At 51.1% G+C, this 22,231-nt stretch overlaps 1 protein-coding gene across 1 annotated transcript; it reads right to left on the bottom strand.

Moving 5' to 3' along the window:
• Positions 1-458: 458 nt before the first annotated feature.
• On the bottom strand, positions 459-22,231 carry ODAD4 (outer dynein arm docking complex subunit 4; the record flags this gene model as incomplete). The annotated part of the gene is made up of 12 exons (XM_080826794.1): positions 459-1,186; positions 2,598-2,682; positions 5,861-5,961; positions 9,136-9,332; positions 11,397-11,483; positions 15,783-15,990; positions 16,155-16,379; positions 18,049-18,214; positions 18,506-18,567; positions 19,252-19,402; positions 19,638-19,769; positions 22,118-22,231. The coding sequence occupies 12 exons, from the start codon at positions 22,229-22,231 to the stop codon at positions 624-626; spliced, it is 2,091 nt and encodes a 696-aa protein (XP_080682920.1). The 3' UTR covers positions 459-623.

Raw genomic sequence — 22,231 nt, 5'->3', positions numbered from 1 at the left:
AACCAGCTTGTGGAGTCTGATATACTTCACTGTACCATCTGGAGGTGGCGCAGGTGGAGTCCAGCTGCCACTCTTCCTCCCTGTTCTCAGGCAGGAGCTCTCTTCCTCTGGGCTCCTCCAGCATAATGCCCATTTCAATGCCAGCATTCACTTCTTTGTGCCTGCCAGGCTTCAGCGTGTCCCATCATCACTTCTTCCATCAAGCCTCCCACAGTGCCCTGACCACAGCAGTCACTCAGCAAGATGAACCCATGGCCAGTGTCTGCACAAATGTACCTCTCCTCCCAGGACTTTCTTTTTCTTCCCCTCTTTAAGCTAGCTTGGTCCCTTGGAGCTCACCTGTTTCTTCACCATCCTGAAACGCTTTTGCTTGGAGAGTGGTACCCTGAGCGGGGGTCCTCATTCTCTAAGGCTCTTGTGGGTGAGCAGGGAGGCAAAAAGACAGACTCAGGGTTTTTAAGAGTGAAAGATATCTATTGAAAGGGAAAACAGTAGCAGAAAGAGGCAGAGGCGACCTGCGGAGCCCAGTCCACGTGTTCTCCTATGAGAGACAAATCTCAGCTTGAAAATCCAAGTCCAGTTGAATAAGATCCCCAAGGTCCCTGGTCCTGATGCCTGCTGCTTCATTCATCTTTTTCATGTTCTTCCATGTCTTCACCATTTTCTGCCTTTGTCACTTCTGCTGTTTCTCCCAGTTCTGTTTGCCCTATTTCTTCTGACTCTCTTCTGCTGTCTTCTGAAACTTGACTCTCCAGTCCTTCTGATTCCCTTCTGTTTAATTCTCCTGAGGGTTTCTGGTCCAGCTCTGGAGGCCTCCTGTAAATTTCTCTTGATTCCATTCTGCCCACTTCTATCGGTTTCCTGTCCTCCTCTCCCTCGCTTCCTGCACCCATGTCTCTGGACGTGCTCTTGGCAACATGTCCTGAGTTTCGCCCTGTGGCTCCCAGCCCTATTCTCTTGAAGGAGCTGGCTTCCTCTACTTCTCTCTGCCTATTTTCTTCTTGTCCACTTGCTGCGACCCTCAGAATTTCCTGAGACAACTCATCTTCTGTCTCTTTCTCACTGTCAGCTGGCTCTCGCTCCCAATGCTTCATCACCTTCTCGAACTCGTCTCTCCCTCTTCTCATGCTTTCCTTCTCTTTCCCCGAGGCCGCCTCTCTCAAAGAGTCCAATTCAGCTGCCTCTTCTGAAAAACAAGAGAAAGGAAGGAAGAAAAGTAAAAGTTTGTCCATCTCTGGGCCTGGGGTCATCTCAACCCCCTGGGGCCTGTGCTTCTGAGAGACAGCCAGTCACTGTTTCCTGAGTACCAGCCCTGATCCAGGCATGGAGCGGGCTGCAGAGGCAATGTCCTGTGGTTGTCATGGAATTAACAGCATCGTGTCAGTGATCTGAGTTTGTCCTCAAAGGACCCGAGACTGATGACGGAGAAATCACAGCCAGTGGTTGCACTGTCAGAATTTAAACCCAGGACAGTCTGCTCTCAGAGCACATTCTCTTTCCCTACGACAAGTAACACAGGTGCTGGGAAATGGCAAAGGGGTTCTTTTCTCCAGCCTCCTCACTCTGTATTACTCTTTGTCCCTGGGAAGCACATTCATCATTTATTGGGAGGTTCCGTGTCAGAGTATGAGCAGACTGTTAGCAGGAAGTTCAGCTGGAGAGCTATTTTTATGATCAAAAGGATCCTAGTTCCCTGTTTTTATGAGCTACAGAGAAAAGTCACAATGCCCTCCTGAGTCTCCCCCATACTCTCTTCCTGGAAGCTCCTGGTCTCTAAGATGCCTGCAGGGGCCCTAGGTTCGGCAGGAAAGAGACCACCACGTGAAGACCTAGACAATGCTGCCGTCTGCTGTTCCGGGAGGGAAGTGCGCGGCAACTGCCGAGGGCCGTGGGGCCTCCCTGGCACACAGGCTGCCCAGGGGGCCAGGGGAAGGGAGGGAGGCCATTGGAGCTTCTGCCCTTTCCTTGCTGTATCTCTTCACACCTATGGCCCCTGTGGCTCCCGAAAGCAGCTCTGAGGGCCTGTGAAGCAGAGGCAGATGCCTTCCCTGAGGCAATCCAGCCACCACATGGCGGGCGCTGGATAATAAAGGGCTGTCATCCGGCTGCTGGGGTGCCCAGAAACCTCACACCCAATCTCCCCCTGGGCCTGGGTCAGAGATGACTTCAGCCTCGGTGCCCGGAGGGGTCACTGCCACACTGAGGGACTGGTACACCACAGCAGGGCAGGCAGAAGCTGTGTAGAACCATCTTTCTCCCTCCACCCCCCCAACCCCGTGTCTTCACCCCTGCTGCTCCCCGCTCACACGCAGGAGCCCCTTTGCTGACAACTCAAATCTCCTGGCTTTGCCCGGGGCTGTGGGCTCCTCCAGGGCAGAAGCCGAACCTCTGTCTCCCCCAAATCCCACACCTTCCCAGTGCATGACAAGTGCTTAACTAATATCTGATCAGTTAATTGGAGAAATACAGGAGTAGGCACTCAGAGCAGTGGGCAAGGGCTGGACCTCCTTCTCCTGCACCAAGGAACCCAACCCCAGGACTAGAAGAGCTTCTGGGGAGCGCAGACGGGGACCCTGGCGCTCCCTCCTGGCGCTCACCTCTCTCTCTCCTTTCTCTCAGTGTCTCCCTGTAATCCGTTTTCTTCAGTTCTTCGATGATGCCCTTGTTGGCATCGTCCAAGGCCTGTGGGTGGAGAGGAGCTGGTGACCCCTCTTAACCCCTGTTGGCACCCACACCTTCCCTTTCTTCACCTGAGCCCCAACCCCAGAAGCCAGGGCTCTGCACCAGCCTCGCTGCCCTCCATTTTCTCTGGGCTTCTACGAAAACTCCAAAACTCCGGGCCTGGGGTTTAGACTTATGGAGCTGGAATTAGCCACACTAGGTGGCAGGAGATAAACACAACTGCAGGTAACTTGAACTTCAACTCCCTTGGGCTTTGGTATATATTTCAGAGTTGCCTCTCGTCTGCTCATTTCGACCTCTTTACCAGAAGCTTCTTTCGGCTCCAGCCAATGTGGAGACAGTGAAGCCTCTAGGCAAGGCAGCAAGCCACGGAGGCGACTTGGAAACACACTGCCGGGTGCAACTGGGGTGCTGGCCTGTCTTGAGAGGGGCCCCTGGGGCATCCGCAGTTTCCCTGGTGCCTGTTGTTCCAGGCAGAGCAGTGAGAAGCAGTCGGGAACCATCCATGGAGAGACCAGGGGGACTGCTGATCTGGCCGCAAGTGCACCTTCCTGCCCAGAGCTGCCAGTACAGGAGGGTCAGGTGACAGGGACCTGGTCTCAAGAGGGGTCACCAAGGCCATTGGGTCTTTTCTCTCTGCCTCTCATTTCCAAAACCCTGCCCAGCCTTCAGGGCAACCCCAGACGCCCCGCCTTGATGGGACAGCCCAGCCCTGTCTCGCCCACTCAGGCGTTCTCACCCTGGATCCCCTTGTTCCTGTCGCCCTGGTCAGGAACAAGGGGTTTTTGTTTTAACCTTCCCGCTGAGAGCAAGCTTCCTGTGGCCCAGGACCACAGCTGTCACCTTTGGGCTGGGCAGCTCAGAGCCAGCCGGTGGCCAGCAGAGATTTACTGGGTTGGACTGTGGAGCTGTTGCTCTCTGGTTGCAGGGCGATCCTGCAGAAGGGCATTAGTGGGGAGAAATGGTGCGTGGGAATTGAGGGGCAACCCCATGGTTCAGGGAAGGAGCGCTCTTCCTCCAGAGGGCGAGATGCACACTTGGGGAGCTGACACTGCCCCCCACACACACATAGAAGGAAGAAGACAGCAGCGTGGAAGGCCTAAGCTGCCCTGGGAAGGGTGAAAGGGGAGCACGGACTGCCACGAGGTGGAATCTCTCAGGACCGATTTCCCCACCACGACAGGAAAGGGGCCCTCACCAGGGTCCTCCACAAACCATGAGCTCACATCCTAAAGCTCTGAGTAGGTCAGGCCACGCCTCTGCCATTCCCAGCCCTCCACGTCCCGGCTGAGCCGCCGACTATCTGGGGTCCTTTGGCCCTACTCCTTCTGCCATCGTGAGCTGGCCCTCGCATCCAGGCCCAGGGGCTCTTTTCTGCGTCCCACAGACCCCTCAGTGCCCGTGGCCTCTGGTGCCTTCAGTGCTCTTGTCCCTTCTCGGCCTAGCCAAACCCGTCTGTCCTGGTCCTTCAAAGCACAGCAGGAGGCCCAACTGGAGAATTCTGTCACTTCCCAGGGTCCCTGCTCCCTTTCCTGAGTTCCCGCTGAACCTTCAGTCTGGTCCCCAAGACCATGCCCCTCATGGTGCCCCCTCATTATTATGCCTGGCCTCTCTTTTAAAGATTTTTTATTTATTTATTAGACACAGAGAGAGAGATCACAAGTGGGCAGAGAGGCAGGCAGAGAGAGAGAGAAGCAGGCCCCCTGCTGAGCAGAGAGCCTGATGCGGGGCTTGATCCCAGGACCTAAGACCAGGACCCGAGCCAAAGGCAGAGGCTTAACCCACTAAGCCACCCCGGCGCCCTCATGCCTGGCCTCTCTTAATCACAGGGGCAAGCTTGCCCAGGACAAGGGCCCTGCTTCATTCATGCCAGTAGATGCTTTTTGGGCTCTAGCCACATGCTGGTGGGAAGCTCTGGCATTTCAACATGGGGCAGCCAAGGGGGGGGCAGTGGGAGGTGGGGAGGCCAGGGGACTCATGCAAACTCTGCATCTTTGAGGTCAGTGTGCTGACCCTCCTGAGGATGCACAGCTGCCTGGAGCAGCTCTGGGAGTAGTGGCCAGTCTGACGCACCTGCAGGCTTCCTCTGGCTTCTCGCCAGTCTCTGCCTCCCGACGCTTATGGTCTACACCAGCACTATGCAACAGAAATGCCTGCCACCATAAGAATTCGGGGCACCTGGGTGGCTCAGTGGGTAAGCCTCTGCCTTTGCTCAGGGTCCTGAGATCGAGCCCCATATCCGGCCCTCTGCTCAGTGGGGAGCCTGCTGCCCCCTCTCTCTCTGTCTGCCTCTCTGCCTACTTGTGATATATATATCTCTCTGTTAAATAAATAAGATCTTTTAAAAAAAAAAAGTATCCTCTAGATCTACACTCTTGGGAACCCACCAGCCACAGGCGGCTATAGGGCCCTTGAAATGTGGCTGTGTGACTGAGAAACTGAACTTTAAATTTTGTTTACTCTTAATTCATTGGCATCTAAATAGCAGTATGTGGCAGGCTGCCTTGCTGAGCAGCATGGGGCCTCCTCCCTGGGCCTGTGAGGGAGGCAGTCATGCTGTATTTCCTGTCTCCAGGAGGAGGCAGCATTTTCCAAAAGTCAAGCCCTAAAATCAGTTGAGGGTTCAGCCAGCATTAAACAAAAGAAAAGGGTGCCTGGGTGGCTCAGTGGGTTAAAGCCTCTGCCTTCGGCTCAGGTCATGGTCTTGGGGTCCTGGGATCGAGCCCCGCATTGAGCCCCGCATCGAGCCCCGCATCGAGCCCCGCATCGAGCCCCGCATCGAGCTCTCTGCTTGGCAGGGAGCCTGCTTCCTCCCTCTCTCTCTGCCTACTTGTGATCTCTGTATGTCAAATAAATAAATAAAATATTTAAAAAATAAAATAAAAACTATAAAAAACAAAAGAAAAGAAAATGGAAACTATGGGAGAATATAACAGGAAATACCAGCAAACATAGTTAAGGTAAATATGTTTTGTAAAACTTTCATTTCTATTGTTTATTTCAAATAAAAATAGGTATATTGGGCTGCTGTATAGACTGAGAGAATCAGAGAGCGTTTGAAAGGCACTACCCCTGCAGCTGGTAGGTAATAAATCCCCGGGTTCTGGCTGACCCAGGGTCTGAGGACCCCCCCCAACGCTCTCCCCGAAGCCAGGGCCCAGCAGGGTGGGCAGCTCACGCTGATGATGGCCTGCTGCGCCTCGTTGTTGTGGACCAGCTTCGCTCTCTCCAGGGCTTTCTCAAAGTTGCTCACGGCCGACTCGAAGTCTCTCAGCTTGACTGGAGAGCAGAGAGGAGGCAAGTACAGGGAGACTGTGACACTGTGTGTTGGACAGTGTGACCGCCCAGCCCCTCCCAAGGTCAGTTAGAAGCCCCAGGCCTCAGGCAGCATCACGGAGCTGCCCATCTCCACCCTTTCCACCACATTCCTGGGCCAGCTCACCACTGACTACCAGAACCTAGGAGCCCGAGTCTTGGCTAGCAGCCCTCTCAAAGAGGTCAGAGGAAAGAAGGGTCTGGGCCAGGGCCTGTGCACACACCATGTGTCACCAGGGCAGAGGACAATCCCATCTTCCCATCTTGCCCCAACATAGGATTGTTCCAGGAATAGAAACCCATATAAATAAATAAATAAATAAAACATACATATAAAATATAGAAATATAGAAATACACACACACATATTTTAAAATGGGCTCCCTGCATGTGGAGCCCAGAGCAGGGCTTGAACTCACGACCCTGAGAGCAAGCCTGAGCTAAGAAAAAGAGTCAGACGCTTAACCAACCGAGCCACCCAGGCGCCCCTGGAAACCGGTATTTTAAAAATGTTCATTCAAATTGACCTCAGCTGTTGTGAAGACCAACCGAGATCAGATTGAAAAGGGCTGGCTGTGACTCACTGGCCAGCAGCTGGAGTCCAGCCCCCACACTGGTGCAGTCTGAACCCCAGAGGAAGCAGCAGCTGTCCCACTCCCTCCCCCAGCTGGTGAGTGCTGCAGCTGGGACCTCATCGAGGTGGTGTGACTGACTGCCCACGGTTTCTGACAGGAGGCCCCAGGCCCGAAGCTCCGCAGCGAGACTGGGTGGCCTCTAGAGCCCAGGGGCTCCAAGCAGCTGCATTTGGTTTTTCCATCCCAGAGTGGGGAAACTGAAAGCGGCAGCGACTGCCTGGCTCTCCAAGGGGCCTTTGGGGCCAAGCAAGTCCTCAAGAGGAGACTGAGGAGGAGAGCCCGGGTGGTGCGATCCGTTAAGCTCGGGCGCCTGGGTGGCTCAGTGGGTTAAGCCTCTGCCTTCAGCCCAGGTCATGGTCTTGGGATCCTGGGATCGATCCCCGCATCCGATCCCCGCATCCGGCTCTCTGCTCAGCAGGGAGCCTGCTTCCTTCCCACCCTCCGCCTCTCTGCCTACTTGTGATCTCTCTGTGCCAAATAAATAAATAAAATCTTAAAAAAAAAAAAAAGCTGAAGTGTCAGATTCGTGGTTTTAGCTCAGGCCCTGACCTCTGGGCTGTGGGATTGGAGCCCTGTTCCTGCCTCCGCCCACAGCATGGAATCTGCTAAAGTTTCTCCCCACCCCCTCTAAAATAAATAAGATTTTTTAAGATTTATTTATTTTTAATATTTTTTTAAGATTTATTTATTTATTTTAGAGAGAGAATGCACAGCTGGGGGGAGGGGTGGAGAGGGAGAGAGAAACTTAAGCAGATTTCCTGCTGAGCTCGGAGCCCACTTGGGGCTCCAATCTCACACCCCTGAGGTCAACACCTGAGCTGAAACCAAGAGTCAGAGACCTGACTGCACCACCCAGACGCCCAGTAAACAAATCTTAAAAAAAAAAAAAAAAAAAAAAAAAAGACTAAGGACAACACTGACCCTGAGGGGTACATCGCACTTCCCCCTCGGCTTATACTATGCCCTCCTGAGAACAGAAAAGGGTTCTAGGAAAAGCTCTAGTACTCACGTCTTCCCCTAGTTTCAAGCTTCCAGTGGTCCTGTCTAACTGTGCTTTTAGGGAAGAATCTCTGATTTGTAACAAGGCCCATGAGGCCCTGCGGATCTGGCCCCTCCTCATCCTCCCCATCCAGACCTCCCAGCCCCCAAGGCCGACCCTGGTTTCCCTCAGCTTCTTAAATCCCCCAAACTCCTCGCCACCTTCTACATGGTGTTCCTTTGGCTGGAAAGTGCTGTCCTCAGCTTTTAGAATAGTCGGTGCCTTCTCATCCTTAAGGTTTCTGCTTCAAAGTGACTTCCTCAGACATGAAGGCAGGACATGGTCATCAAAGGTTATCCCTACTGTGTGCCCTGCTTGGTGCCTCAAAGGTGCCAAGAAAGTATTTGTGGTAAGAATAATGAATGATGATGCCCTTGACCACAGCCCCTGCCGCACCACCTCCCCCACTGGGGGTCCGCTGCACCCCCCTGACAGGGGCCTGGGCTCTAGTCCCAGCCTCATTGCTTATTAACCTGTGACCTCCAGCCATTTCCTTTCTAACTTTGATTTATGAAATATTTCAAATATACACAAACATAGATGACATATAGTGAGGCCCTATGACTCGTCACCCGGCTTCAACAATTCTTGCTCACCCCTGTCCCTTGCTGGGTTATTTTAACAACTTTACTGAGGAGTAATTTAGATATTATAAAATGCCCCATTTGTGAGTATACAGTTCAATCACTTTTAGTAACTTGATGGAGTTGTACAATGATCCCCACAACCCAGTTTTAGGACTTTTCCATCGAGCACCTGACATGCTCTCTCTCTGTCAAATAAATAAATAAAATCTTTTTTTTATTAAAGATTTTTATTTTTACTTATTTGACAGAGAGAGACACAGCGAGAGAGGGAACACAAGCTGGGGGAGTGGGAGAGGGAAAAGCAGCCTTCTCGCCGAGCAGGGAGCCCGATGTGGGGCTTGATCCCAGGACCCTGAGATCATGACCTGAGCCGAAGGCAGAAGCTTAACAACTGAGCCACCCACGCGCCCCAATAAATAAAATCTTAAAAAAAAAAAAGAACATCTGCAACACTCTGAAAACATCCCTCATGTGACCTGGGCAGTCAGCTAAACCACGCAGTGCCTCCATTTCCCCATCTGTGAAAGGAGGATAATACTACCTTCGTCACTGGCTGACATGGGGATTAAGTGCAAGAATGCACACAAGAAGGGTTCCAAGGCCAGAGAAAGTGGCCCTGTTTTGATGATGATGCAATGCTGGGCTGATTTGCAGCTGAGATCCTCAGGGCAGCTTCCGGGGTGCTCCCGGCTCTCACGCTTACAGGAGGCACTTACTGCACACCAGTCAAAATGAAGGGCTCTATCCCCCACTCTCAGGGGCCACATTCATCTGGCCAGGGACACACTGGGATGATAAGGGTCCCCAGCCCTGGCCTGTCCCCTCGGCCGGAGGCCGGGGAAAGGTAGCGTGGAGAGTCCTCTCTCCATGCCCATACCTTGTGCCTGTGCCACCAGAACGCTGGCATTCAGCTGCCACTCAATGTCTCCTTCTTCCTCAGCACACTGCTGGGACTTCTCACCGTAATGCTGGGCCTGCCAGGCCTGGTCCAGCTCCAAGTAGCAGCGGCCGATCTCGTGGAACAGCCAGGTCTTCTCCAGGGTGGTTTTTGCCAGAGGGATCTTCTCCTCCCACCTGGGAATGTGAAGAACCAGCGTCACTTCTTTCCACTCAAAGCCATAACTCGGCCACAGGAGGCTGAACAGAACTCGTTCTCCAACTACCAGTTCTTTCCCACGTGGGAGCAGAGCCAGTAAAGCATTAAGAGATTTTGAAATGGCCAGAGCTCCTTTGGTACATTTACAGATAGAACTGAAACAACAATTGAAAATCCTGTTTGTAAACCTGCATTTCAAATAACATACAAATAACATTGAAGAGTATTGTTAAATATACAGAAGACAAAATCCACACGGAAAAGATGAGAATGGGGGCGCCTGGGTGGCTCAGTGGGTTAAAGCCTCTGCCTTGGGCTCAGGTCGTGATCTCAGGGTCCTGGGATGGAGCCCGAGTCGGGCTCTCTGCTCAGCGGGGAGCCCGCTTCCTTCTCTCTCTCTCTCTGCCTGCCTCTCTGCCTACTTGTGATCTCTGTCTGTCAAATAAATAAATAAATAAAAATCTAAAAAAAAAAAAAAAAGATGAGAATGAAAAAAAAAACCAACAAATGAGATACCAATAAAGTTAGATGAGGATTAGACCTAGTCATCGTCTCTGGGTGGTGAGACAATTTTTCTGCTGCTCTTTTGTTTTTTCCAAATCAATATATATTTTATAAAGATTTTATTTATTTATTTGAGAGAGAGCATGAGAGGAGAGAGGTCAGTGGGAGAAGCAGACTCCCTGCCGAGCAGGGAGCCTGATGTGGGACTCAATCCTGGGACTCCAGGATCATGATCTGAGCCGAAGGTAGTCGCTTAACCAACTGAGCCACCCAGGTGCCCCTCCAAATCAATATTTTAACAACAAATTTTTACTACAAATTTTCTTTTTTAAAAGAGATTTTCTTGGGACGCCTGGGTGGCTCAGTTGGTTAAGCGGCTGCCTTCGGCTCAGGTCATGATCCCAGCGTCCTGGGATCGAGTCCCACATCGGGCTCCTTGCTCAGCAGGGAGCCTGCTTCTCCCTCTGCCTCTGCCTGCCTCTCTGTCTGCCTGTGCTCACTCTCTCTGACAAATAAATAAATAAAATCTTTAAAAAAAAAAATAAATAAAAGAGATTTTCTTTTTTTATTTGAGAGAAAGAGAGACAGCATGAACCCAGGGATGGGCAGAGGGAGAAGCAGACTCCCCGCTGAGCAGGAAGCCCAATGCAAGGCTCAATCCCAGGACCCGGAACCGTGACCTGAGCCACCCAGGCACCCCTGCAAAACATTTTCTTATAGAAAGATACAAACAGGTGAATGAACTCTCAGACTCCTCTGTCTTTTAGCACATAGACACCAGGGGCCATTCAGGAAACTAGGTGATATGGAACAGAAGGGTCCCGGTGGATAAGTCTAGCTCAGTCCAGCTCTGGAGAGCTCGGCCTCCCTTCCTAGTGACCCCATGACCCCACAGACTCACAGAAGAGCCTCAGAAGAGGTCCCTGAGGCCGGCTGATCGATCAGCTCCTGAACTTGCTCAAGGTAAGGAATATCTGGTAGTGCTTGTGAAAAATAGATACCTGAAGGCTCTTGGCTGGGTCAGTCGGTTAAGCATCTGTCTTCAGCTCAGGTCATGATCCCAGGGTCCTGGGAAGGAGTCCTAGTGTTGTTGGGTTCCCTGCTCAGCGGGGAGCCTGCTTCGCCCACTCCCTCTGCCGCCCCCCTCAACTCATGCTCCAGTTCTCTCTCTCTCTCCCTCTCAAATACATAAATAAACTCTTAAACAAAGCAAAAAACAAAACAAAAACCAGGTTCCTGGGCTCCAACCCAGACCTGCAGGATCAGAATTTTAGTGCGGAGATCCCCGTAACTCACACACCTGTGCCCCAGGTGATTCCTCTGACTGGGGAATTGTGAGCAGATGCTGATTCAAGTCAATCACCTTAACTGATGAGCCTCAGAGTTGACAAAGGGGTTTGCCCATGGTCACCCAGCAGAGCCAGGAGCCAAACTCAGGTCTTCTGTTTGCCTGGCACTCGGGCCCCAGGCTGGGAGTCTGGTGGGAGGGTGGGAAGTCCTGGCCATCAGGTGGGGAAGGGGCAGCCGGGGTCACTCACGTGTCAATGGCTTGCTGGAATTTCCCAACTCTGGCAAAAACCCTGCCAATGTTGTCAAGGGCTCTCGACTTAGCATCAGGAAGGTCACTGTGGCGAAGAAGCAGGATATGTTCTTCATTAGAAATTGGATCCTAGGGGCACCTGGGTGGCTCAGTCGGTTAAGCATCTGTCTTCAACTCAGGTCATGATCCCAGGGTCCTGGGATGGAGTCCTAGGGTTGTTGGGCTCCCTGCTCAGTGGGGAGTCCTCTTCCCCCTCTCCCTCTGCCTCTCTCCCCCACCCTGCTTGTGCGCTCTCACTCTCTCTCAAATAAATCCATTTTTAAAAAAGATTTATTGGGACGCCTGGGTGGCTCAGTTGGTTAAGCAGCTGCCTTCGGCTCAGGTCATGATCCCAGCGTCCTGGGATTGAGTCCCACATCGGGCTCCTTGCTTGGCGGGGAGCCTGCTTCTCCCTCTGCCTCTGCCTGTGCTCGCTATCTCTCTCTGACAAATAAATAAATAAAATATTTAAAAAAAAAAAAAGATTTATTTATTTACTTAGGTGGGAGGGGCAGAGGCAGAGAATATTTCAAGTAGAGTCCCCACTGAGCAAAGAACCAGAAACGGGGCTCGATCCCATAAGCCATGAGATCATGACCTGAGCTGAAACCAAGAGTCAGATGCTTAACCAACTGAGCCAGCCAGGTGCCCCTCAGCTCATGTCTTGATCTCAGGGTCATGAGTTCAAGCCCCATGTTGGGCTCCATGCTAGATGTGGAGCCTACTTAAGAAAATAAGAGAGAGGAAAAGAGGGAGAGATGGAGGAGGGAGGGAGGAAGAAAGGAAAAAAGGGAGGGAGGGAGGGAGAGAGAAAGAGAGGAAGGGAGGGAGGGAAAAAGAGAGAAAGAAAGAAAAAGAAACTGGCCATTCTAGGCACTGTGGTAACCGAAGAAAAGCAGACAGGGGCCCTGGCCTCAGGAACTCGGAGTCCAGTCCAGTTGGAGGGATGATGCCCAGGAGGCAGGGCTGGGGCACACAAGTCCTCTCATGCCCTGTGCTATGAATGAACACCACGGGAACCTTTCCAGAGAACAATCAATCACTCAACAGTTTACACACATGTCCCTTTGATGCAGCAATTTCCCTTCTAGGAATTTACCTGGAGAAGATGATGTGACAAGAACACTTGTTACAGCAGCGTTTATAATAATAAACCTTAGAAACAACCTTAACTGGTGCCCCAGCTCTGACACTTTTTGTGTATAAAAAGTCCCTGACACATTCAGTGAAAAAGTCAGATTACAGGAGTGTGTGCTATGACTGTTGCCCCATCCGTGCTAAAAATAAATATGCAGGCTTGAGGCATGATGCCGTGTTCCTGGCCTGATAGTGGAAGAAGGGGCCACACAGGAGGCGCAGAGAGAACCGAGTGCGAGTCTAGAAGGTGGAAACGGCTGGAAACAGGTTCTCCCTGGAGCCTGTGCGGGGAGCATGGCCTTGCCAATGCCTTGGTTCTGGCCCAGGGAGAATGCCTTCCGACTTCTAACCTTCAGAACTACAAAAGAATGAATGTGGGGTGTCTGGGTGGCACAGGCAGTTAAGCGTCAGACTCTTGGTTTCAGCTCAGGTCAGGATCTCTGAGTCCTGATCTCAGGGTTGGGAGACTGAGCCCCGCATTGAGCTCTGTGCTCAGTATGGAGTCTGCTTAGGATTCTGTCTCTCTCTCTCTCTTTCCCCTTCTTCCCCTGCTCGTTCACTCTCTCTCTCGTTCAAGTGAGTAAATAAATAAAATCTTTTAAAAAACTGAATTTGTTTTAACTCACCAAAAAAGAAGTGAATGAATAAAAAGTGGGCTTTTTTTTTTTTTTAAGAATTTATTTTCAAGCAATCTCTACCCCCAGTGTGGGACTGCAAGTCCAATCCCGAGATCAAGAATCATGTGCTCCACTGACTAAGCCAGTCAGGCACTCCCCAAAATTGGCATTTTTTTTTAAGATTTTATTTATTTATTTGACAGAGAGAAATCACAAGTAGGCAGAGAGACAGGCAAAAAGAGAGAGGGGGAAGCAGGCTCCCCGCTGAGCAGAGAGCCCGATGTGGGGCTTGATCCTAGGACCCTGAGATCATGACCCGAGCCGAAGGCAGAGGCTTAACCCATTGAGCCACCCAAGCGCCCCAGAATGGGCATTTTTAAAAGCAGAGAGGATGTGGGGCACCTGGGTGGCTCAGTGGGTTAAAGCCTCTGCCTTCGGCTCAGGTCATGGGGTCCTGGGATCGAGCCCCACATTAGGCTCTCTGCTCAGCAGGGAGCCTGCTTCCTCCTCTCTCTCTGCCTGCCTCTCTGCCTACTTGTAATCTCTGTCTGTCAGATAAATAAATAAATAATTTTTAAAAAAAAGCAGAGAGGATGTAAGTCTAGCTATTAACAGTGATTATCCAAGGGAAATGAAAGTATGAGGAAAACTACTCATTTATCCATATTGTTTGAATTGTTTACAGTATTTCTGTAACATCAAAAAAGAAATTAAGATATTTTCTTTTTTCTTAAGAGATTTTATTTATTTATTTGAGAAAGAGAGAGAGGAGAGAGCACAAGAAGGGGGAGGGGCAGAGGGAGAAGGAAAAGCAGACTCCCCACTGAGCAGGGAGCCCGACGCAATGCGGAGCTCTACCCCAGGACCCTGAGATCATGACCTGAACAGAAGGCAGATGCTTAACCAACTGAACCACCCACGTGCCTATGAGATTAAGATATTTTCATTTAAAAAGGAGATCATTGCTCCCCTTACATTGGTTCTTTACCATTACTACCATATGAACATTGGTCTGTTAAAAAATTATTCCCCAACAAATCAGAAAAATGTCCCCCAATGCACACCCAGCATCTCCTCCCACTCTCTCCCTCCTCTTTGTCCCTCAAGGCCCTGGCAGCCAGTGGGCTCCTATGTCCCCCATGACACTTTGCTCCCTGGACTCATTCTCCCCCAACCGTGGCCAAAGCTGCCTTTAAAACATGCACATCTCATCAAGACATCCCTCTCCCCACAGAAGCACGCACACAAATGTTGCTGTGCTTGATGGCAAAAGTGGAACAGTCTGAGTGCCCCACAGTGATGTAGCTAAAGAAATGGCTATGCACACTGAAATTCCTTTTCTCTGGAGCCATTTGAAGAACGAGACCCTTTCCAAGACACATTCTTCTTAAAAATCATAAAAAATAAATTGCTTTTAAGAATTCTAGGTATGGGGGTGCCTGGGTGGCTCAGTGGGTTAAAGGCTCTGCCTTTGACTCAGGTCATGATCCCAGAGTCCTGGGATCGAGCCCCGCATCGGGCTCTCCGCTCGGTGGGGAGCCTTCTTCCTCCTATCTCTCTCTGCCTGCCTCTCTGCCTACTTGTGATCTCTGTCTGTCAAATAAATAAATAAAATCTTGAAAAAAAAAAAAGAATCCTAGGTATGTGCATAGGTACATAAGTATGTAGGTAAAGACATTGAAAAGGGGGCGCCTGGGTGGCTCAGTGGGTTAAAGCCTCTGCCTTCGGCTCAGGTCAGGATCCCAGGGTCCTGGGATCGAGCCCTGCATCGGGCTCTCTGCTCAGTGGGGAGCCTGCTTCCCCCTCTCTCTCTCTGCCTGCTTCTCTGCCTACTTGTGATCTCTGTCAAATAAAATTAAAAAAAAGAAAGAAAGAAAGAAAGAAAGAAAGAAAGAAAGAAATACAGTTTGAGGGCACCTGGGTGGCTCAGTCTATTAAGCATCTGACTCTTGATTTCAGCTCAGGCCATGATCTTGGGGTCATGAGATTGAGCCCCACATCGGGCTCTGTACTAGGCGTGGAGTTTGCTTGAGATTCTTTTCCCCTCCCTCTCCCTTCCTTTCTGCTCCTCCCCCCAACTCATGCTCACTCTCTCTCTAATTAAGTAAGTAAGTAAGTAAATCTTTTAAGAAAAAGAAATGTGGTTTGACCCAAATGGAGGAGTGATGTGGGAGGGCTGCGTGGAAGCGGGTTCAGATAAGGCCTTGAGTGCCAGGTGAAGGCATGTGGTTTTAACCTGCAGGCAACGAGGGGCCAGGGCCTGTGTGTCAGCAGGGGAAGAACTGCTGGACGAAAGGCAGGCCTCTGGAGGTGGTGCATGGGAACAGCTGGAGGCAGGGAGAGCAGAGACCTGCTCGGCAGGGAGCCTGCTTCTCCGTCGCTCTCCCTGCCTCTCTGCCTACTTGTGACCTCTGTCTCTCTGTCAAATAAATAAACAAAATCTTGGGAAAAAAAAAGCTGACAGTCTAGGTCGGCCTCTTCGCCTCAGTCCTGGGAGGTCACCCACCAGCAGCCCTGGCAAAAGGCTTGTGTGCAACCTCTGCCCTGCTCATCTGTAGGGCCCCACCGCTAGGCCTTACCCGGACACTCACTATTCCTTGGCGATCTCCAAATCCTTTCTGTGGCTCTGCAGGGCTGCGACCATCTGCCCCAGCTCGATTTGGGCATTCCCTATGCAGCTGTACAAGTTTCCAACCAGCTCATCCTTGTTGGGCACCTCCTCTTTGTTCCATTCCAGCACTTTCTTCAGCACTTTCTCCGCTTTCTGAAGGCTCCCGTCAGCACTGCCGCTGGTCAGCACTGGGAAGGGAAACGGGGGACATGGAGGTGGCAGCAATCTCCTCAGGCTGACGGGAAGACCTGCCTCCCCCCAGATCCGATCTGCAGGCCAACAGAACCTCGGGCCCCTGTGTTGCTCTCCCACCACTGGGCAAAGGTCTTGCCCTTCTGAGAACAGCACCCACACATGTCTATGTCCTCGAGGCTCTTGAGGATATAATGGGCTGTCTGTGAGGGACGGCGTTTGCGGTCCCGCAGCCACTTCTCTTGCATCAGCTTCCGGTCCCGCTCCCTGGCGTAGATGGGCTTCTGCTGCCTCCAGAAGTTACTGCGGGTGTCCAGGTAGTTGATGCCTGTCATGATGAGGTCTTCCACGGTCAGGCCATGCTTGATGGTGCCCTTGATCAGGTCTGGGAAGAATGGTGTGAGGAGGAAGTGACTAGAACCAGTGTCTGAGGGAGCCGCTTCTTCTTGCCTGGGGATTCCTATTGTGGGGTCCCCAGTGGGGAGTACTGCTCGGAGCTGGGGAAAGCAAGAGCACGTAGGTATCAGAGTGGCTCTACGTGGACCTAGGTGAGGCCAGATCCCCTCTTTCAGGCATTCCCATGGTGTAGAACTTTGCACACGGGCCTTTTATGGCAAGATACAAGGAGCTAGTGGAAGGGGCAGCTGGCAGATAGCTGTCTGAAAGGACCACAGCCCTCGGGCCCCCTTATTTCAGGTTGTATCCTCTGAGGAGACTGAGTACGAATGCACAACCTGGCCCCGGTTGCCAGTGCAAGGGACTGCCCAGGTGCCAAGTGGGCCAGGGCTGGCAGGGAGCTGGAGGGTGTGCCCGCCTGCCTGACCAGAGGTTAGAGCTGGTAGCAAAATGGCAAGGTCTTTTGCGGTAATTTTCAGGCCATCCCTTTCTCCACAGAAGCTCCTCCAGAGGAAAGTGTTCAGACCCCTGATCGAGAAGTGCTTCGGGCTCCTGAGACACAGACCTGTGGGGAACCCTGCGGATAGCCTCAGGAAGGCAGTTCTGGAGAAAAGGCATTTGACTCAAGGATGATCCCTGTTCAGGCTTATGAGCTAATGGCAATACTCCCACCCTCCCATTTCATTTCAAGGCTCTGCCCTACTTCCTGTCACTGCCAGCACGGTAGAGTGGAAAGAGCATTAGACTGGAGGTTAGGAGGCAAGTCTCTGGGGTCGACTTCACCATGAACTTGCTTGTCATCTTGGACAAGTTGCTCCCCATTCAGGGTCTCTCTTTCCTTATCTATAAAAGGAGGGAGTAGACCAGATGAGATTTCAGAACATTCTAGTACTAGTATCGTAGGATCCCCCTCCTAGCACATCCGAGCTGGAGTCCTTTGCCCTTTCTACAAATTGAAGGCTCAGGGGATGCCCCTCCAGGGACCCAGGTGACAAAGGAACCCCAATCTCTAGGGTTCCCTCCCAGGGGTACCATAGTGCTAAGGGCACTGGTTCTGAAATTGGGCATCCTAGATTCAAACCCAAGAGCTGTTGGGTCAGCGGGCTCTGGGAATGAAGGAGGAACAATAGAAATGACGGCTGGTCCCGCTGTCTTCCAGCCTCCTCCCCCACCTTTTCCTTAACCCTTGACTCTCAGGTCACAGCTCCATAGGTAACCCGATACCTATGCAGGAAACAAATAAAAGACCCCCGTCAACTCCCTCCCAGTGCGACTTCCCCCACTCCTCTTGAGGAACCTCCCCGGAGGGTGCCCACCTCCTCCAGGTGCAACTTTCCTGGCTCCCCTTCTCCCGAGCCCTGAAACTTCCCTGGAGAGTGCCTTTAATAAATCTTGCCTTGTGCCTACTTTGCCTGGTGTCATGTTTGTCTCGCCTATAAAACTTTACAAGAGCCACGTCACTGTTTACCAATATGTAACTTTCGGTGAGTTACTTAATCTTTCTGCACCTGAGTTTCCTCACCTATAAACAAGAATACTAGGAAATTCTGTCCATAAACTATTGTTACATGACAGGCTCTCTCTCAGCTCATGTATTAAGCACCTGCCCGGGATTTCCTTTGCCCCAAGTTCCCTGTTGCAAACAAAGTATCTAAAACCTTCATCCAGTAGGAGCTTCTCCAGATACTCCTTGTCCACGTAGAGCTCGCCCAGCAGCTGACGGACAATCTTCTCACTCTTGAGCGAGCCCTTCCGCTTGGACTCCCTCTCGGGGTGATGTATGAGTTGTCTCACGGGATGAGGCTTCTGCTGGGCTTTCATACTCTGTGAAGACAGAGCAATACCCAGTAGAGCCTCAGGAGCACTGAGTACCTGGACTTGGTCCCAGACTCTGTGATCCCAGACATCTCCTCCAGGACCTCTCTGTGGGTCAAGCACCATGGAATGGTCTGGTCTGGGAACAGTTAGATTCCCGAGACCCCGCTGGAGCTGGGCCAGAATCCCACAGCTGCCCATGATGGAGCTGACTGCCCCCAGGTTAGAGGGCCACTGAGACCTCTGGCACATGTGGGCACTTCCTTGGGAGGGATATGACATCAGAACCAAAGCCCTTACCTCAGCTTGCTTGCTTAAGAAGGATAGATCCCCTTTGTTCTCTAGCTTAATTGAAGAAGGACCTGCAAGGAAAGAGGCTGGGCTCAGGTGTGCCAGGCCCTCAAGCATGACCTATCACATATTTTTATGTAGAAATGGCTGCCTTTGGCAGGAAGTGGTAGAGGTTGTGGCAAAGCTGGCTCTGAGGCAGCCCAGCAGGTTGATGGTACAGGATGTTTGGAATAATACTCTCCGAAGAGCTAGGCAGCCTCTCCTAGCCTAAGGCCATGGCAGCCAGATTTCCAAACAAAGGCAGTCCCTGAGCACTGAGGGAGATCTCCATCCCCAGCAATTTCCACACTCTGCCACCCACAGTGGCAAACTCTTGCTCTCCTCCCTCCTCCCCCTTGCCACTAAGCCAATGGGTAAGGCCAGTCCTTGGTAAGAGAAGAAGCCAGGAACTAGGGAAGGCTAGGCTCAGGACGCCATTCTATCCTATGAAACCAGGCCAAAGACAGGCCTAATGTGAACAGATTTCACATCTGGCTTAGAGGACAACCAGAAGTTGCAGAGCTGAGCATGGTGGATCAATGGCTGGTCCTCTGGGTGGACAGATTGGTTCCTAATCTTCAACAAAATTAGCAGCAACCAAATCCAAGCATGAGACTCCCTCCAGGCCTGGTGGTGGCTGCTCACTCATTGTACTTCCAAGCCCAAGGATTCCAAGAGCCTCCCTGGATAAGGGTATAGGTTCCACCGTCACTCACTTCCCACTGAGTTGTTGATGGCTTCCTGCGCTTTCTGAATTCCAACTTTGAACTCTTGGTCAGGCCGCAGCTTGTAGCCTCGATGATAGAACACCAAGGCAAACTCAAAGTCTCCCATGGTATACAGGGTCTCAGCCTTTTGTAAAATTCCCTGAAATGAGAGGAAATGAAATTGAGGTGGCAGACAAGGCCTAATAGGACTTAAGTGTGGTGGAGCAGAGGGTCCTGGGTTGAGGATCAAGGTTGGGATACAGGGGCAGGTATAGCTAGGTAAGTGACCTAGGGAGAGAAAGAGGCATCAAACCCTAGGCAGCCTGGCTTGTTCTTCAACTTCTCATCAGAGGCTGCCACAGGCAATGGCAGTGGTGAAAGCCAGACTGAGTCACCTTACAGAAAGTCGGGTCACCCTGGAGTGAAGCCTCAGCATCCTTCAGGGACTTCTCCAGCTCTCCCATCTTCAGGAAGCACTTGGATCGGGCAACCAGGCCATTCTTATCTCCATTCTGAAGGTGAAGAGCCTAAGAAAGGAACCACTCAGGTTGACAGGTATCAGGCAGCACAACGTAGAAGCTTGACAGGAAAGAGCATCCCACCCCCCTGCCAGCATTTCAAGGGGATTCCTCAGACCAGCAAACAGGTCTCTGGAACTTTCCAAACCAAAAGCAGCACGACACTGATCTTCGCTCAGTCCGCTGATTGTCTGCACGCAGCTCATCTCGAACAAGGTCAAATCACTGGCTACTGTGAAAGCCCCCGGTGGAGATGTGTGAATGTACCACTCGGTGGATATACTGAATTTCTCAAATGTCGGGGATTCCTCCAGTCCGCTCAGGCAACAGAAGCTTAGGATTTTTAGCGCATACCCAATTCAACCACAAATCCCAAATGGCTGCACAACACTCAAAATACATTTCAGAGGCTAAGCATTCTGAAGACTAATGAAATGGTTTTAGGACATCTGCAACTTGAGTCATCCATTCCCCTAACTCTCTCTTCTTACCTAGCTTGTTGTGAATGACATATTTCAGGAGATGAAAATGAAAATGCTAGCAAAACTGAAACTGCGATTTGGGTAGTAAAGTGGGAATGGAACACTTCTCCTGGTCCCTGTGTCCTCTCTTCTGTTTGAAATCATCCCTGGAGGGGCATCGGGGTGGCTCAGTCAGTTGGGCGTCTGCCTCTTGATTTTGGCTACAGTTATGATCTTAGGGTTGAAAGATCAAGCCCCAGGTAGGGATCTGCGCTTAGTGGGGAGTCTGCTTCTCTCCTTCTCCTGCTCCCTCTGACCCTCCCTCCACATGAGCGCACACACTCTCTCTCTCTCTCTCAAAATAAGTAAATAAATAAATCTTAAAAAAAAAAAAGAGAGAGAAAAGAAAAGGGGTGCCTGGGTGGCTCAGTTGGTTAAGCAGCTGCCTTTGGCTCGGATCATGATCCCAAGGTCCTGTCTGGCTCCCTGCTCAGTGGGGAGCCTGCTTCTCTCTTTCCTGCTCCCCCTGCTTGTGCTCTCTCTCTTTCTCTCTCTCTGTCAAATAAGTAAATAAATAAAAATTTTAAAAAAGAAAAGAAAATCATCAATGGAGCTGTGATGTACTGTCATTCCTGAGGCATCATACTGTACCCACACCTTTCTAAGACCTTTCCACTTTTCCAGGAACAGGAAGTAGCTACTGGCTTTTGTGGAAGAAGTCTACTTCTCTCACCAAAGCTATTTTCCCTCAGGGTGTTCTTTTCTCTTTGCCTGAAGGAGGAGAATGGGTGGGGGCAGGGCTCCCAAACTCAGCTGTTGATCCATCAGGCCAACCAATCTGGTTTTAGGGTGTGATTGGTGATTGAAAGGGACACAAGACTCTGGGTAGCAGTGCCAAAGCTTGACTTCAGCAGGAGTCCTGGGAATGGTTAGAGGGCTATCCTACCACTCCCTCTTGATTAAGAAGTAGACTATACGTTGTAAAAGACATTGTGGTAAGAACAGCTAATTGCTTGGGGCGCCTGTTCGGCACAGTTGGTTGAGCAACCCGACTCTTGATTTCAGCTCAGGTCGTGATCTCAGGGTCTTGAGATCCAGCCCTGAGTGGGACTCCCCGCTCAGGATGGAGTCTGCTTGGGGACTCTCTCTCCCTCTGCCCCTCCTCCACCCCACCCCCCAGCCGCAGTGCACACTCTATCTCTCTCTTTCTCTAAAATAAATAATCTTTTTAAAAAAAGAACATCAAATAGCTTACTTGTGAGGGAGTATGTATGATGGTTAGCACCTCAGCACTGGAATCTGAGTGCCTGAGTTTGAAAACTTTCTCTTGCCAGTTCAGTGATCTCGGCCATGTACTCAAGTTCTATATCACTTTCCTCATCTATAAAATGGAGTAATAACAGAACCTCCCTTATAGGGTTGTCTAATATCTTGGATATCAGTGCCTAATATCCTAAAACAGCATCCAATCCCCATAGGGTGGGGTTGAGCAATTGGTACTAAGATTATATATAATAATGTTATGTACTGGCCCTCTTCTGTGAGCAGCTGTGTGCTTGAGATTTCACTGCTTGTCCACGCAGCCTCCAAGCCCATTCCCCAGCCAAGGATGGGAAATTACGGCTGCTCTGTGGGACGAGGCCAGTCACACAACAGTCCAGTAAAAAAGTAGAAACCACTCTTAATGCAGAGAACGGTTATTCACAGGCAGAAGGCAAGTGGGAAATGGTAGAAAATGGCGAGGCAGTGACAGTAGTTGACAGTAGAGCGTCAGTCAGGAACAAATGAATAAGAGAAACAACAGAGTCCTTCGGGCACTATGGGGACCTCAGTGTTATCAGGAATCAGAAGTGGTGATGGGTAATTGGTAGGTTCAGAGCCCCACTCACGACTCACGTTGCTGAAGCTACGGGCGGCTTTAGAGAACTCTCCGCACAGATACAGCCGCTCGCCCTCCGCCATATAAGAGGGAAAGGTGCTTCGCAAGCTGTCAGCTTCTGGGTCCGACAT

The sequence above is a fragment of the Martes martes genome (assembly GCF_963455335.1).
Source record: "Martes martes genome assembly, chromosome: 16".
In the NCBI taxonomy this organism is placed as follows: Eukaryota; Metazoa; Chordata; class Mammalia; order Carnivora; family Mustelidae; genus Martes; species Martes martes.
Note: the sequence above shows the minus strand (reverse complement) of the source record. Positions and strands in the feature narration are given on the sequence as shown.